Genomic DNA, 17,501 nt, shown 5'->3' on the forward strand with positions numbered 1-17,501 from the left:
TAAGAAGAGGTACCAGAGGTAAAAGAGATCAGCTGAGGAGGTGATAAAAGTCAAATCTTCATTTTCTATCCAGGAAGTTAATAAAACCAAAACAAAAGCACAGAGCATTTTATTTAACACACACTATACACGGCATATGAGTTAGACACAGTTCTAACGGCTTTCCAAATTCACTTCCTATAACAACCCTATGAGGTAAATACTACCATCCCCATTTTTTTAAATGAGCAAAATGAGGCACAGAGAGGTTAAGTAATTCAATATTACATAAAACTAACAGTTGACAGAGGAAGATTCAAACCTAAACAGTCTGATTTCAGAGCCCATGCTTCTAACCATCCAGCCATGTTGCGTATCCAGTAGCAATATAAGGTTGTTGTTCACAGACAAGGAGGTAAACATGACAATAATCATCTAAAATAAATCATCTAACCATGTAAATTATTTGACCCTTTAAACTGCGCAGGTACAATTTAAATAAAAATTAAAGCCTATAATTTAGTATTTTATAGTTAAAATATTTTATGTAATGCTACCATCCTCAGAAGTAGACAAAATGAGTATTACTCCTATTTCATAGATAAGAAGACTTTCATTCCTCTTTAATAAAAATTTGAAAGCCTACTACATAACAGGCATTGTATTTAGAAAATAGGTATCAATTCACCTCAGTGATCAGGTGAAAGAGGCGCAAAAAAGCAAGTCTTTTTATTCTTCTCAATTTACTGCATAAATTATATGATCCTGCATCTCTAACAGTTGTGCTCATGATGAGACAATATAAATTTTAAATAGTGACAGAAAAAGCAGAGAAAAGCCTGCTCATTAATTCATTCAAAACTTATTTAGTTCTTGCGCTTGAGGAGCTCAGAGTCTTGTGAGGAAGACAGGTAATTATAATTGAATGTGTGCACTGCGTTATATAGAGGAACAACAAAAAGTGCTAGGAAAACATTGCCTGGGTAAAGGGAATGCTTCAGAGGGAACATCTGAGCTGAGTCTTGGAGGATGAAGAGAAGTATGATCAATCTTACATAAGAGGCTGTACTAATAGTTGCAAAACACAAAAGACTACAAATCAGTGTGAAATACCTATATCTTCCCTGTGTTATAAAGGTTAAGTTCCTGTTAAAAGCTAAGACATTAAGACCTTCTTAATGAGAATGAATTTTAAAAAACAAGATACATAATCTGAACGCCTGACCCATGTTTCTAATTTTTATCATCTTGCCCAATGATCAACTGAAAGCATTTTCCACATGCCTAATAAACATTTTAAATTTTAAAGTGTTAAAATTTGCCTTACCACCAAAAAGTTTCATTGTTAACATGGTTTCTAAGTCATAATACTGAAATTATAATGACCCCTTCCTCCCATGAGAAACTGGTGACCAAACCCCAAAAGATGTAAGTGACATGGAAGCTATCATGAGAAGCAAAGGTAAGAAGAATTTTTTTAATCATTATCATTTTTTTTTTCTCGTAAGTATTTTCAAATTCCCTTCCAAGGGCAAATTAAAACAAAACTTTTCCTAAACTTCAGGGATAAAAGAAATAAATTTGCAGTAAAACATCATAAAGAAAATAATATACATGTTTATCCTTATAGACCTTTATAGGTATTTTAGGGGTGACACATTTTGATTTTTCAGCATTTAAAGGATACCTACGAAACAAAAATTTTCTGGTTTTGATGACTTAACTTTGATGTTAACAAAGGTTCAAATACGTAGTAAATTCAAAACAGGCAGAGTCAACTCAAGTTACTTCACACCAATATTTAAGCATACTTCAGTTCTGTCCCTTTATTTCCAAACCCTTTCTACATAATTTGCCCCAATTAATCTTCATCTCAGTTACTATGTGTAAAGATTAATTTTGTATTAAATAGCTTAAACTGGCCTCTATCCCTACAATTAAAAACCTAGTTCTAAGTAGCAACATCTGACTTTAATTGTCTAGAAAAGCAAGTTGTGGAAAGCTCTATCAGGCCCTGCCACCAGGGGAAAAAAAAGGGAGAAAGTCGTGCCAGGAGACCACAAATGGTAATTAACAAAAATCATGGGAGGTTTCAATTTAAAATGGGTGGTTTTCACTTGTGTATTTCATCTACCTTTTATTTCTCTGAATTTAGCATCCACGTAATATGCCTCATTTTCAGGGGCTTCACTCAATCACACCCCTGAGACTTAAAAACATTAATATTTGGGGTAAATAATTCTTTAAAATTATAGTGAATATTAGCAATTACAGGTGAATACTGGCATATGAAACAAATAAAGTTTTATCAATAATTATAATAGGACCATTAAGGAAACTACCTCCTAGAAGAGGTCTACCTCTTAAGTACAGTTTTGTATACATGATACAGAATACATTTGGTTAGGTAACAAGGTTTTCATTACACGACTCCTGGAAAAATTATAAAAATCTTGAAAGACAAGATTTTAAAGTATTTCAATTAACCATGCCTTTACAACTTTTAAGTAACTAAAAATATATATATCATGAAAATCTCACTGCAACATTTGGCTTTTGTTCTTTTTCTAAAACTGCAATTCTTTTGAAAAACCCTCAATTTTTCCGAAGTGAAAACCACAAATACACATTTAGAATATAAATTTCCAATTGGTTTGATGAAAGTTCAATCACAAAAATATCCAACTAGTACTAAAATAATTAAATGTCTTCAGAGCTTATTCAAAGTTCCATGGTTAAAATGAACAGCCTTTGTCATTAACTCCTATGATACTATTTTGATCAAGGTTAGTCACAGACCAGCAAATCTGTGAAAAGAACATTCCTTTAAAAATCAACTTAGTTTAAAGCAATGTAGAATCATTAGAGATTTCACAACTTTTCTAGGCAGTCAGCTTAAAAGGCACAATTTGATTCAATGGCATGTTTAGAGCATTATTTCTAATTCAATTACGAAAACACTGGTTTAATACTGTATTTTTGGCTTTATGTATTTTTTTTTTTTTTTGGCAAAGAAAGGAACAGGTGGAATAGATTATCAGGAGAACAAAGTCTTATTTTCATGCCTCTATAAATTCAACCCTCCAAGACTTTCCTTACTCTTTAAAATGGCTACCACCTTGATCTACTATACAAAAGGAAAACGCACAGGATACTACTATCAAAGATAAATCTGGTAATTTTGACAGTGTATACCCTCCTCCCCACGACATACTTTTTAAGATTTCCATTCCTGTTCTGTTCAGAAAAAATGACCATTAAATAAGTTCACAAAAGTTGGTCAATTACAGTATAAGGGCAACCTATATAACCCAGATAGGTCATCTTTCCTATAATGTCTGACTAGGAAAAGCAGGTAACATTATCTTTCACAGACTAAGATCAAACACAGAAGTGAAAAGGATTGTCCAATCTAGTAAAGGAGAAACAACCGTGGGAACCACAACCCCCCCCCTTCAAGAGATGATCATAAGGATTTTAGCAATTCAGATGAATAGATTTACTATTATATGGTTAGCAAAAATTTTCTGTTCGTAATAAATCTCTTTAAAAAGCATTTTATAAGTAACAAAAACCACCTGGTGCCCCCCAGACCTATACTTAATGCTCAATAACTAGTCTGTCAAATAGTTTACATATTACTTACACCCACTTGCTATCCACTCTGAAACCATTCCATAACACTCTTGCGCTAGAAAACTTACCACGAAAACGCATTTTCATATACAAAAAGAAAAAATAGGTAATGCTTTCGACAAATGTTGTGCATATACATAACTACTAAATAGATTAACTTTCAATCTGTTGAATGCCTGCAGAAATATGGCATGATCTTACCTCTCATCCTCGCCATCCACCAGGGGTGTCGTCAGCGGTAGCACCTTCAACGGGAAAAGAGAAGCAGAGGCTGCTAGGCTGCTGCTACTCCCATCTGAAACTGCTGACATTCCCCCACTGTCACCACTGATAGTCTGAGGTAAGCCAACTAAGGAGGGTTCCGCTGGGCGCCTGGCATCTTCAATTTGGCTTCCAATTGCCTGAGCTAATGATTGTGCAGAGAACTGAGTAGAACTTAGTGGGATCTGTTGTGCCAAAGGCAGATTTATATTAGTTGCTATCAAGGGAGGTTGACTAACACTCGGAACCAAATTACCATTTTGAGTGGCAGGGGTTTGTGCTATATTCTGTGGTGGAACCAAGTTTGTGGGGGCAGAAGGCATTCCAGAAGGACCGGTTGAACTAACCTGATTTGTAACAGAAATACTACTAGCAGAGGGCAAAGGACTAACTGCAGGCAACTGCTGCGAAACTTGAGCTACTGATTCTACTCCTTGTGGCTGGGGAGGCACAGTTAACAAGGTACTTTGGGGTGCAAGGACCAATTGCTGAGGAAGGCTTGAAGCACTAGTTTGAACTCCCTGATGAATAATCGCAGTCTGAGCAGGTGGGACTATCTGTGACGATGGAGGAGCACCTTGCTGGACAACTGAAGGTGTGACTTGGGTAGAGGGCTGCTGCACTGCAGTAGGTATGTTTGCTTGTTGACCAATACTTGCAATCTGACTGCCAGGAGGTACAACCGATACTGCCGTCTGAGCCTGGCCAACAGGCTGGCCAGAGGCCCCTGCAGGTTGTGCTTGGATTGCTGCGGGCTGCACTGGCAGCTGGATACTCTGTGGCTGGGCAGTAGGAATCACCGCTGTTCCTGCTCCCACTCCCACAGCACTGGGCTGTCCGGAGGACACCGCTGCTTGAAGAATCGGCTGCTGCTGTACGTACTCTGAAGCTGGATTCTGAGTCACTGGTTTACCGTGGCTTGGGACCATCTGTGTAGAAACAGCCGGTTGCTGCTGTCCATACTGTAACTGTTGGGGTGGTGCCCCTGGAAGGGGAGCTTGCACTGGAGGAGCTGTCTGAGAATATGGCAGCTGGGGTTGAGCCAAACTGGAAATGGAAGGCTGCTGACCTAAAGCTGAAGTTACACCAACCACACTAACAGGTGATGGCTGGATACCAGTTGCAGCACTGAGAGTGGCTTGCAGAGGTACTGGCTGAAGACCTTGCTTTTGAGGATAGCTCAGTTCTTGAGACTGTAATTGTACTTGCGTGATCTGTGACTGAGAAATACTCTGAGGGCCAGAGCTACTGAAATCCATCTGTTGAAGAGCCATACCTTGAAGCGCTGGCTGCTGCTGCTGCTGCTGCTGCTGCACCACCACAGTGGGGGCTCCCATCTCTCCACTGCCCACACTCTCGGTGTAGTGACTCAGTGTGCTGACACTACTGCTCACTGAACTCCCACTAGTGCTCTCCCTCTCAGAAGTCACTTCTACTGGGTTTTGTTTTACAGTTTCCACCACTTTATTTATTGCCACACCTTCTGCAGCAGGCACGGCATTTTCTTTCTCATAGAACTCAGTGCAAGTCCATCTACCTTTTTTAAAGGGCTCAGAACTAGAATCTAACTTCACAACTCTGAACCTTGACGTGTTAACTGTTGGTTGTTGCTGCTGACTTGAAACTGATCCCACGGTCATCCCTGCAGCTGCACTGGGGGCACTGTTAACAACAGCGGAGGAAGAAATAGTACCATTGCCCATGCCACTCAAGATATTCACATTAACACCGCTGCTAACTCCAGGCCCGACACTCACACTAGCAGCACTAGGAATATTGCTTGCATTTATATTAGCATTACTAAGCATGCTGCTTGTCACACTAGGATTAAAACTCCCCACAGCAGTAATGTTAACATTATTCACTGTATTAGTGCCAGTAACAGAACTTATACCTATACTGCCGGTAGTACTTGGAGCACGGATATTAGTCATTACAGATGCAGGTGAGCCACCCGATGAGACAGCAGAAGTTGGTGCAGCTGGTATAACACTGTCAGAGCTTCCAGTGGCAGAGAGTTTTCTGGATACCGGACTTGAGGTTGGCCCTCCGGGAATGGATGTACTGGCCACACCAGCATGGGATGGATGGGGGTGCCCATGGTGTAGGTGGTGCCCATGATGAATGTGATGGTGGTGATGGAGGGGATGTGGATGAGCATTCCCATTGATCACAACACTCTGCTGGGGAAGGTGAGGCAAATGAGGCTGCGGAAGGTGGGGCTGGTTGGGGGAGACTGCCCCAGGTGTCTCAGCTTCCTGGAAGTTATTTAGAGTCTCTTCTGAGGAGCTGCGTTCAGGCTCCCCCAAGTCAGTAGCCCTGGAAAGTGACACATCAAGGATCTCGGAAGAAGACAGATCTTCCGTGTGAGATTCATCCAGATCATCATAGCTCTCAGTGTCCTCTGCTATACTGTTGTTAGAGCTGATGCTGGCGGAGATCTGAGCCGGGGTAACGCTAGTTATCTGGAAGCCACTTTTCTTTTTCATTTGAGTTCCGCCTGGCATAAGAGGCTGTGCCTGCAGCTGAGCCTGCGAAAGGAGGTTCAGGCTTTGTGGAGGCGGAGGCTGTGGTCCCGACGTAGAAGATGCTGCAGGAGGTGGCGGCTGGAGCAGCGACGGAGGCGGAAAATCCTCGGAAGATGTGGCACTACTACCAACGCCGGTACCTGCTGCATTGAGAGCAGAGGCGCTGCCACTACCGCTGCCCCTTCTAGGGAACATTGCCGGGTGCGCCATCTTCCTAGCACTAATGTCTGCAGCGGCGGCGGCGGCGGCCGCGGCGGCGGTGGACTCAGGCGGCTGGTGCATTGTGTTGGGTACCGGGGGGCGGAGGAGGCGAGTGCAATTTCCTTCTGCACCGTAATCTTTGTATTCAAGACGCCGGGGAGGAAAACGGGACCTGACGCTCCGCCCGGCGCGGTTCCTCCTTCTCCTCCTCCTCCTCAGCCGAAGGCGCCGGCCGCTCCTGCCTTCGAGGGCGAGCTTCGGGAAGGGAGGATGAACGAGGGTGAACAGGGCGGCCAGGGACCCGAAGGGGGGACCCCTTCAGTCCTTCGCCATTCACTTTCCCCTCTAGTCTCACACCCCCCTTTATATTCCGCTTCACGTGGGGTGCGGGGCAGGAGAGAGGGGGAAGACAAGGCAAGGGGGAGACAAGGGGAGGGGGTGGGAAAACCGAGAAATGCCCACCTTCTCCGGACAACTCAGAAGCCACCTAACCCCTCCTCCCGCCGCCGCGGCGGCGGCCGCTGCAAAACCCTCCCGGTCGCTCTGCACGAAGGCTGCGCGGAGCTAGTGTCGCCTTCCCCTCGCCACCCTCAGGGCCGCCGCCGCCGGCAAGCCCCGAGCTCAGTGTCGCTCAAACCTCCCCTCCCGGCCCCGCTGTCCCCGCTCGGCCCTCCCCCCACGCCCCTCGGACCCTTTCAAACCCCCTGGGCTCGCGGCGGCTGTTCCGTGAGCAAACGCTGGCCGCGGCTGGGGCCGGGGCGGCGAGGCTCGGAGCGGGGCGGCGGCGGGGCGCCCGGTACGGTGAGCCCAGCAACGAGGCGCGGGCGGGCGCGCAGAGACGCCGGGTCCTCGCGGAGCACGGCCGGGGCGCGGCGGCGGCAGTGGCAGCGGGAGCCCAGGGACAGCTCCATCACTGGCAGCCATGGAGCCCGAGCATTTTCCTCCCTCAGGGCAGGCGCCTCGGCTCGGCACACGTCCTCGGGGAGGAAGGGGCCGGCGCCCGAGCCTCCCCGGAGGGCGGCGGGATGTGCGCTAGCGCGGAGGGGTGCGAGTCGCTCCTGTCCTCTTCCTCCGCAGCCGGCTCGTCCTCACCCTTGCTGCTCCCGCGGCCCGGGCGGGAGGGGGCCGCAGGCAGCGGCGGCTCCTCGGCGGCGTTGGTGGCCAGACGGGCTGGTGCAAGCGACTGCAGCCGACGCCGTTCAAAGGAACGAGAGGTGGGGTTGGTCGGTGTCGGCAAACGGGGCGGGTGAGTGGGTGGGTGCCGAGGGAGGGCGGCGGGCGGGCGGGGAGGGGGCTGTGATGGTTGTTACTAGTGCTCTTCTCCGGCTCCACCGTATCCCCCAGTCTCTCGCGGCATCGGGAGAGGAGGGACCAGCGCCCGAGCGCAGGAGGAGGAGGGGCGACCGCCGGCGAGAGGAGGCGGTGGCGGTGGCGGGGGGAGGGGGCAAGCAAAAGGGAAGGAGGGAAGATGGCGTCTGCGCATGCGCCCCGGCGCCGCAGACATAAAGCCGGGTCCGGCAGAGAAGGAGGCGGCGGGGCTTCGGGCCTTGCCGAGCGCTGAGTGTCCTGACGGAAATTGCCGAAGGCTCGCGGAGGCGCCGACGCCGGGGGGTGGTGGGGGTGGGGAATTTCGGTCTGGGGAGCGAATCCGGGTAGGCCTGTGAGTTTCGGCCTGAGTGGGGGTGGGGCAGGGTGCGGGGCGCGCGCAGGTTAGGTGTGTCCGCTGTGTTCTCACACGCGGCCGGTGCGCGCGCGCGTGCACGCGGCAGGGGAGGGGGCGCGGCGGGGAGGGGCCCGCGGAGGCTGCTGGAGCCCTGGGTCTCGGGTGTACGCGCCCTGGGTGGTGTACCCCCGCCTGCGGAATGGGTAATGAGGCTTTTCTCCGCAGCAACAGCATCACGAGTTTCAGTTCCCAGGAGCCCGCCGCCGCTGCCGCCACCGCCACGACACGACATGAGTCAGGCTTTCTTCCTTGGCGCGTGGCGGAGCCCCCCTCCCCCTCGCCGCACCTGGCTTCGCCCCCGGCCCGTGTCTCCCGCGCCCCTTAGGCGGAGGCCCCTGCGCCGGGAGCTGCGCGGTCCACTCGAGGCCGGAGTGTCCTCAAGATAGTTGCTGTGCTGCCTTTTGTGCAGTGCAGTTGTGGCTGCCATGCGGTCCCCTCGCCCTTCGACGGGCAGGGGTGAGCTAGCCAGGCAGATGTTGCAGCTGTTTGCTATCGATTGCCCAAGTTCCTCCGGGGTAGGCTCTTCCCTGGAGAGGGCGTGCTTGCAGTCCATCCCTACCTAGAGGGAAGAAGGCGCCTAGCCCTGTAAACTAATTGACCTCAACAGGTGGAGCTTATCTCCACCAGAGATGTCTTTTCGTTTAATTGTCCAGGCTATAGCCCCCATAGATTTGACTTAACAAATCTTGGTGGCAGCACGAGTGCAGTGATAAATGTAGACCACCTCTTAGGGTTAAAAAGGAAAAGAGCCATCTGCAAATCCGGTTAAAACAAAACAAAACAAAACAAACAAAAAACCCTGCATGGTCTGACCATAGTTCTACAGAAGCAATGTTAGGTTTGATTGGAGGCAATTTACTGGAAGTTGCTTCCCTAGCATTACCCGTCTAGCTCTAAGCTAGAATGTACTACGAAGCAAGAATGTACTTCTCGCTCAGGAATTAAACAACAAACTGATATGGAAAATCCTAGAGAGAAATTTTTATTTTTTTAATTTAGGCTGTTGGGGGACTAAACTAAACTTTTATGGTTAGACCTCTAATTTAGGAATCTCACAAATTCACAGATCTATAATCCTATTTCAGGAGCTTGTTCAAGCATAAAGAGCTGTAGTCTCTTGCACAGTTTGACAGACATCTACTTGTCAATTCGGTGCATTACCTTTAGGTTTCTCTATTGTCTTCATTCCATCCCTCAGCATGTCACCATTCTCATATTACTGAATAGAAATGCACCCTTAACATCTCGTGCATATCCTGTATCAAAGTTATGATATGTTGTTGCTTTTTCTGTGGTCTCCCTCACTGAACCCATACACAAGACTACATTTTTTTACTTTAAATTGCTAATGTGGAGCTCTGTGCTAGGTACAAAGTAGGTTCGCACAAATATGGAAAATGATATGATAATAAAAATGAACTAAATTTGAAAAGATCATACTTGTGTTATGATATTCATGAATATGTGAATGACTGTATTTTTACATACCCATGGCCATCGGTGTATTGTACAATAATTTTTTTAATACCCAACAGTTCTTGTTGCAGGTGAAATGGGTGGTTAATGGTCACCATCCCTTGTTGAAATGCAAATCTGAACTATTTCAACAGTTTGTGAATGGAAAATAGAAGCTATCCTAGCCAACTGAACCTGCAATGGAATGTAGACAGACAAAATGTGTTTCTTTCGACTAGTGTGAAAAAAAATGCTGTTGATCTCTCAAAATGTTGCATTGGGTCCAAGTTTCGAATTACCCCAAACAACAACAGTTCAACACCCCCTTGTACCCTAAATACCTCTGTGATTGTGCTGATATGGTTAGAAGCAGAAGATACATAATAAAGTCTTACCCGAAGTTGACAGAATGAGTTGAGATAGCCCTATAAAAGCAGATACTTGTTCTGATAACCAGTAGTAAAGGGTATCATTTTGGCTGTTTTGATGGGGTGGGGTGGGCGGGGGAGTAATATTATTTCTTTTAAAAGGAAGAGTTTGGAGAACGTAAGTCATAAGAAAATACGGCCTTTTCAAAGGTATTTCATTTTTGTTTGCCAAATCACTTTCAAATTCCTGTTTAGGTTGCATCAAGCCCCACTAAGCTATAAGGAGCAACTCCGCAATTTTGGAAACCTGAGTTTTAAAAACCTCTCTGTATCTCTCAGTTGCCAGCATTGCTGGGACCAGAAATACCTGAATATAAGTACATTAAAACAAGCAGAAGCACTTGAACAGCCAGGTGTTATGTTACCACCTTTTAATTAAAAAAAAAAAAAAAGAAAAAGTCTGGAGTTTTTTTACATTATTACTAAATGCCTACTGCCATGTGTAATGAAGTCATTAAATCCTTTGAACTCAGTACTTAAGAGTTATCCTTTGCCTTTTGAAAGACTGAATTTCCCGTTTGCATTCGGAAGGTGCAGCTCTGAATTACTCTCTATTGACTAAAAGATTAGTCTGTAGTGCAGTTCACTTAAATCTAGTTACTGCGACATTGCAAACCAACATGCATATTTGGCTGTGTTTAGTGTTTTTTTCCTACCATAAAATACAAAATTTCCTGAACATTATAACACAACTTACCTAATAGTGAGAACTGTGAAATAGGTCGGTATTTAAAACCAAGTGATTCTCCAAAAGTAGTGTCCTCAAAGAGCAGGAAGGGAATACTTAACCCTTAGAATGGCTGTGAGTGGCAAAGACAGATACTAAAAGAGAAATGTGTGGAGCAGTGATGCCACTGTTCCACTGGTAAGTCTAGCTAACCAGTGCTCCAGTCATGCAATATTACTTATCTAACTTTTAAATGTCATCTGGGAAAAAAAGGTCAAAGTTTTAAATGAGTTATAAACATGAAAAAAATCACACATTTTTACATATGCAGAAACTTATGCCTAGGGATGTTACAGCATGTTTATAAATCAATTCTCTCTCTAGAAAGTTTTTTAAATGAGACCGGAAGTAGTATATACTATTTGACTATTGTAAATAGCACAAAATGCTTATTTTGAAATTTCTCATTCAAATTTCAATGAGCCCCACCACTTGCCAAGTTGTGAGACCTCAACCTCTGGGCACCTCACTTTACTCATTTGTAAAATGGGGTAATTATAGTCCCTACTTTATACAGTTGTGAGGATTGAGATAAAACACTTAGCTTATAATTGATTAATTTTTGCAGCATTTGTTACATTTTCAATACAAGTCTGTTTCTGGTCAGTGAAGCAATTTTATATCCTCAAGGGAGATGTGCTTATAAAACAAAAGTTTGAATTCAGAAATTTTAAGTTATGGTTCAGAGGGCACACTGATACGAATTAGCTCATTTGAAGGAGAAGACATTATCATTCTCCTTTTAGAAGTGATCACAGGGAGATTAAATAACTTGTCCAAAGTTTATACCTAAATCTCAGCATTCGGGTCCTCTTAATTTCAGATTCCATGCCTCTGTGTTGAGAGATTTTTCTAAAAAAGCAGCCTGAACTCTAGAGACTAGTATTTTTGAAAACTCTCTTGGAAATTAATTAGAGTGTTCTTTTACTGCTTTTGAATGCCAAGGAAGATATGCTGCACACACTAATTACATACTGCCTTTCTTCTACCTGCAGAGGGTGAAAGACTTTTTCCCTGTTTGACCAAATGTAAATGTTACAGATTCTGCTATGTTCAGTCTTATGAATGTGTTAATTTGGAGAATTTTCTCACAACTTAAAAAAAAAAATCATTTCTAACTTCTGCTACAGAACTGTGAAGTGACCTTGCAAAAATAATAATTTGTTGATTTAGTTTTTTTTAAGTCTATAATCAAATAACACTCCAAACTTCTCCAGAAGAGAGCTAGTGTTTATTTAATGCCTACTCTGTGCTACACATTGTTCTCAATGCTTTAAGTGTTTTATCTCAATCCTCACAACTGTATAAAGTAGGGACTATAATTACCCCATTTTACAACTGAGTAAAGTGAGGTGCCCAGAGGTTGAGGCCTCACAACTTGGCAAGTGGTGGGGCTGAGATGCAAATCGCTGTAGTGTAACCACCCCTCACAGCTGCCTCCAGACATACTGTTAGATCAGGCTCCTGCGAATTCTAGCTCCCAAGTTAAATTTCTACAGAATACTCATGTTTTGATTTTTCTAATGAGATATCGCCAAAGAATCTGGGAGCACCATTTTCTCCCGAGGTAGAGACATTCTAAGAAAGAGTATACATTTTACAGACTCTACTGTGGCCACATAGGAATTGGACATAAATGAACAGAACAACGATTTGATAAGTTGGATGATCTTTCACTGATCAAAAGCAGATGTCAAATGCTTGAAAAAAGGCATTAATCACACATAATTGAGGAACGCTGTCTATACAGGCCAAGATAAATGTTTTCCCATTTTAGCAATTAGCGTTTATTGAACCTGAGCGCCTGTAGAATAGAGACAGTAGTAACCTACCCTTTTCAATATGTTCTAAGGACCAATTTGTATTTGCACACCTTTTTGAATACTTAGTTATAGAAAGAAACACATTTATTATTTTTGTTTGTATCATAATTCTAATAAGACCTCTGTCCTTCTACCATATATGAACCAAAACCAGGTCAAGAAATACAAACAAATCATAGCAGCCAGTGTTTCTCTGTATTTAAAGATTAGGTTCATTAACAGTTGGGTATATCTCAAGTCTCAAAGCTCAGGGGGAAAGGAATGGCTGTTGAAGTCATTCCTTAGTATGAAGTCTTCCTCTGGTCATTCATTTTCTCCCTCTGCTTGGACTTTATCTTTTAGAAGAAAATTGATAAAGTAGTTTTTAGTAACATACTTAAATTGACATTTCCAGTTAATTTTATTGTAGAAGAAAAACAGGAAATCATTAGTCTTACAGGCCAAAATCTTTTCTTATTTTAATACCTTTAAGAAAAGAAGAAAAGGAAGTCTTAGATGCACACAAGATAATTGGAGTCAGAGCATAAGATAAAATCCGTTGATGTTATGACCACATAATGTTACAGGCAATAGTACTGCTTATGTATGGAAGGTGTTTACAAAATATTTCTATATGAATGATAGAATTAGAATGATTTAAAGAGGAGAGGTTAGAATTTCAAAGAAAAGTGTGAGATGGAATTTAGGAGGAAAAAACCAACATAATTGATTTGTTTTATTACATGCTATACACACTTGTCAAACTCAAGAAAATTAAGTATATAACTGACTCGGCCTAACTGAGTTAAATATAAAATTAACTGCAAAGATGCCAACCAAGCTTTCCATCAAAAAATGAAGAGAAGTGGCGCCTGGGTAGCACAGTCGTTAAAGCGTCTGCCTTCAGCTCAGGGCGTGATCCTGGCGTTCCGGGATCGAGTCCCACATCGGGCTCCTTGGCTGGGAGCCTGCTTCTTCCTCTCCCACTCCCCCTGCTGTGTTCCCTCTCTCGCTGGCTGTCTCTCTGTCACATAAATAAATAAAATCTTAAAAAAAAAAAATGAAGAGAAGGTCCAGGTGCTATTTTGCCTTAGTTATTTATAGCTAGGAATGGGATCACATGACAATACCAACTCAGTAGTTTACCTTTGATGTTTAAAAGAGTTTCTAAACATACTCCTTATTCAAGTCATAACCAGCATTACAAAAATGGTTGTTAAATTACATCTATATCAATACATACTTGAGTAAAATGGGGTAATAGTCTGTATTAACCCAACATTGATCCAAAATTATCTGATAAAAACAAGAATCTTGAAAGGAATAGTTCCAATAAAAAGCATCTTGACAAAGGAGCTAAATTTTCTTTATTCTGTCAAGCATATGATAGGCACTCAACAAGTACTTATAAAGAATTTCTTAAATCCCACATTATGTAATAATGTTGTCAACATAATTTATCACATGAACTTCACTATGAGATTTTTCACAAGATATCTCTGAAGAACATTAAGCTCAGCAATTATGACATTAGGAAACAAGCTCATTATCAAAATTTTGGTCAAGGGCATTCATTGGTATTCAATTTCCTTCTCTGTTCTTTACTTGATCTCTGTAAAATTCTCCCTGTCCAACCTAAGCCTAGAACAACTTGCTGACTACTCTTTTTCATGGAACATCATGCCCAAAGCATTTTTTTTTTTTTGTAAACAGCAAAATCCAGTGAAAACAGTAAGAAGATACGAGTTGAAAATCTATCTCCTTTTCTGATAGCTTTGCATTTGTTTAGGGACAGGACATCATGTTAAATACCGTTGAGAACTGGAACCTTCAGCCTTTCTGTATTCTGGAAATGCATTCTTTCCATCCTAGTTTAAGGATATGAAGAATTCATGTGCTTCCTCCAGTCGGATGAGCTCCAGAACTATTTTCTAAGAATTTACTTGGCATGACTAGTCGCAGACCTCCTACAAAGCCTATAATGAATAGAGTAATTTCAGATAAAATGATCCATTATTTAAAGCTTGACTTAGTTAATACGTCTAAAAAATTTACTAGCTTTCTATTAGTCAAATCTTCCATTTTGAAGTGTCAATATCAAATGAGGGTTTTGCTATTATTTTTTTCATTTCTTCCTACGTGAAATATCTTTCTTTTATTTATGATTGTGAAGGGTAATAGGACATGCCACCACATGCTGCTTTGCTATATTGATATTTTGAGCTGAGCTACAGGCACTTAAAAAGCAAATGCAGGACTTTCTCTGAACTCCCTTTATCTGCCTGAAGACATATTCTCCAAAAGGAACTCAGGTGTCATAGATGCCCTCCCCTGGAGTTTTCTCAACCAAGGAACATTGACTCTTGTCACAGAGAGGAAACTTCAAGTTGACACCATACTCAGACAAACTTTGTCACAGACTATCATACCTCCCATCTGTTCTCCTAATGGCCCATTCATCTTTCCTAAAAACTCATCCACACTCCCCTAAGAGGCCTATACCTCCCCTCCCCTTTCCCTATTAAGATAGCGTTTAATCCTGAATTCTAAAGACACATCAGAGTTACTCATTTTTCCTGAGTGTATCCTGTGTATACATGAGATATACATGGCAATAAACTTCTGTTTGTTTTTCTCCTGTTAATCTGCCTTTTATTACAAGGGTCTCAGCTAAGAACTCAGAAGGGTAGAGGGAAAATGATTATTCTTCCCCTACAATTGTCAGAATAATAAAAACACCTTCTATTATAAAACTAAGGTTAGAATGAAGAAGCCACTTTGCTGATTATTATGGATATGTTTTTAAATACATAATATTTAGCACAGTATACAAGTGGTCAGTCAATTATTTTTCAATGGTAATGATTCTGTAGCTGAAGTAAATTCCTAGTGAATACATAGTAGCTGCCTGAAAATAGAACTTCTTTATGCTGTTCCTTTTTTTAGAAGAACAGGAAGATTTTGACCCCAGAGCCTTTCAGATCTGTAGGACCTTCAGAGGAGGCAAATCGCCATTTCTACCCAGCTCTGCATTATTAAAATGTCCAAAGAAAATAGTCTTTGGCACTGTTTCCAATGACTCTGTTCTAATAAGACACTAACTTAGCATTCATCTTATTACTAGTTGTACCAGATGAGTCACTCATGTAAGACTCAGGCCTTCACATATTTTCAAATGGCTTTGATCTACAAGTCAGCATTTTTTTTTGAATGTTGAGTAGATTTTATAGTGAACTCATTTGCCATTCCTCTCTCTTCCCTTCCCATTCACCCTCCAACCACCTAACAACACCACTTGCTATTCTGTCCATCCTAAGGACATGATGAGTTGTATTTCATGAATAATGCTGCTGCAAAGACAGACAATAAAAACAAATAAAACATATCGACTAATTAAAGAAAGAACATCCAACATCCCACAAATGCATATTAACAACCGTGGCTGATCTCATCTGAATTGTATTGCAGATTATTTTTCACTTCATTAGGTTACAATATGGTTTTTCTCTCCTGAAAAGTACTTGAAGTAGAATTAACTAAAAGTATATAATAATTTGTGGCTGCTATATTGGTAAGAACTAGAAGATAGGAAATGTGGGGTTTTGTTCTCCCTAGAAGAACTAAGGACGGGAAAGAAAAGACTGATCCAATTTCAGTGTAATTAATTGAATATCTACTGTGTGCTCTTTAGCGGGTGAAATTGCCTATGCGATGGTCTTTCTATACCTGGGAAAGTACAAAAGGAGACCACCTTTCCCCACCCCTTCCCCCAGCTTAAAGGTATATTTGCATAACCTTATTGTAAACAAAGGGCAAATGGAAAGGAGCCGGAGAACAATTTGGTTTGTGTTTCACCAAGGACATTCTTCCTCCAGGTTAAAAGTAACCAGAGACTCCCAAATCATTTCAAACACTTCTTCTTTTTTTTTTTTTTTGTAAAGATTTTATTTATTTATTTGACAGAGAGAGAGAGCCAGCGAGAGAGGGGACACAAGCAGGGGGAGTGGGAGAGGAAGAAGCAGGCTCCCAGCGGAGGAGCCTGATGTGGGGCTCAATCCCAGAACGCCAGGATCACGCCCTGAGCTGAAGACAGATGCTTAACGACTGAGCCACCCAGGCGCCCCTCAAACACTTCTTAATCCCCCCCCCCAACTACATAGGCACAATATGGATCTTTGGAAATTAGATAAGAATAATTTCAATGTGGGGCACCTGCCTGGCTCGGTTGGTAGAGTAAGGGACTCTTGATCTCAGGATCATGAGTTTGAGCCCCATGTTGGGTGTAAAGATTACTTAAATAATTTAAAAAATATTTTTTTAAAGAATAATTTCAAAGTAAAATAATAGCAGCATCGTAGTTTAGAAACTATGCTGCCTCATTGATGCATATATCTGCCAAGAAATGAGCATCTGGTAGTGCCCAGTACAGATGGAAAAAACTGCAATTATAGCTCCTTATTTTGATAATTCATTCTAAGTGTATAAGTATCGTTAGTTGTCTTAATTTTTTGTTGTCGTGTTTTTGCTTTTGTTTTTTTTTTTAATGGCGGACATTTGGGGGTAGAAAAGCCTCTATGTTCTAACAATATTACTAAGATGACCAGGAAAATACACCAAACATAGCAGAAAGCAGGGCTAGGAACAACACACTAAAAGATTCTTTGAGGCTGCTTGTTCCCTTATAAACATCATGATAGCAAACAGCCCTGCATAGAATAAAATTGAGTCCCTATGTATTTAACATTCTCCAATTTAATTCCT

At 42.5% G+C, this 17,501-nt stretch overlaps 1 protein-coding gene across 6 annotated transcripts in view; it reads right to left on the minus strand.

The window, feature by feature from the left end:
* Positions 1 to 7,103, minus strand: part of TSC22D1 (TSC22 domain family member 1) — a 131,180-nt gene extending 124,077 nt beyond the window's left edge. For all 6 annotated transcript variants that reach the window (XR_006779504.2, XR_006779503.2, XM_045796770.2 and 3 more), the window contains exon 1: positions 3,817 to 7,103. Coding sequence is in view for 4 of the 6 variants with exons in the window: in XM_045796770.2 (XP_045652726.2) it covers positions 3,817 to 6,686 (2,870 nt within the window). In the remaining 2 variants the exon portion in view is untranslated. The remainder of the gene's footprint in view (positions 1 to 3,816) is intronic.
* Between the last annotated feature and the right edge of the window lie 10,398 nt (positions 7,104 to 17,501).

This window comes from Ursus americanus, chromosome 10 (genome assembly GCF_024610735.1).
Source record: "Ursus americanus isolate L20-20 chromosome 10, mUrsAme1.1.p, whole genome shotgun sequence".
NCBI lineage: Eukaryota > Metazoa > Chordata > Mammalia > Carnivora > Ursidae > Ursus > Ursus americanus.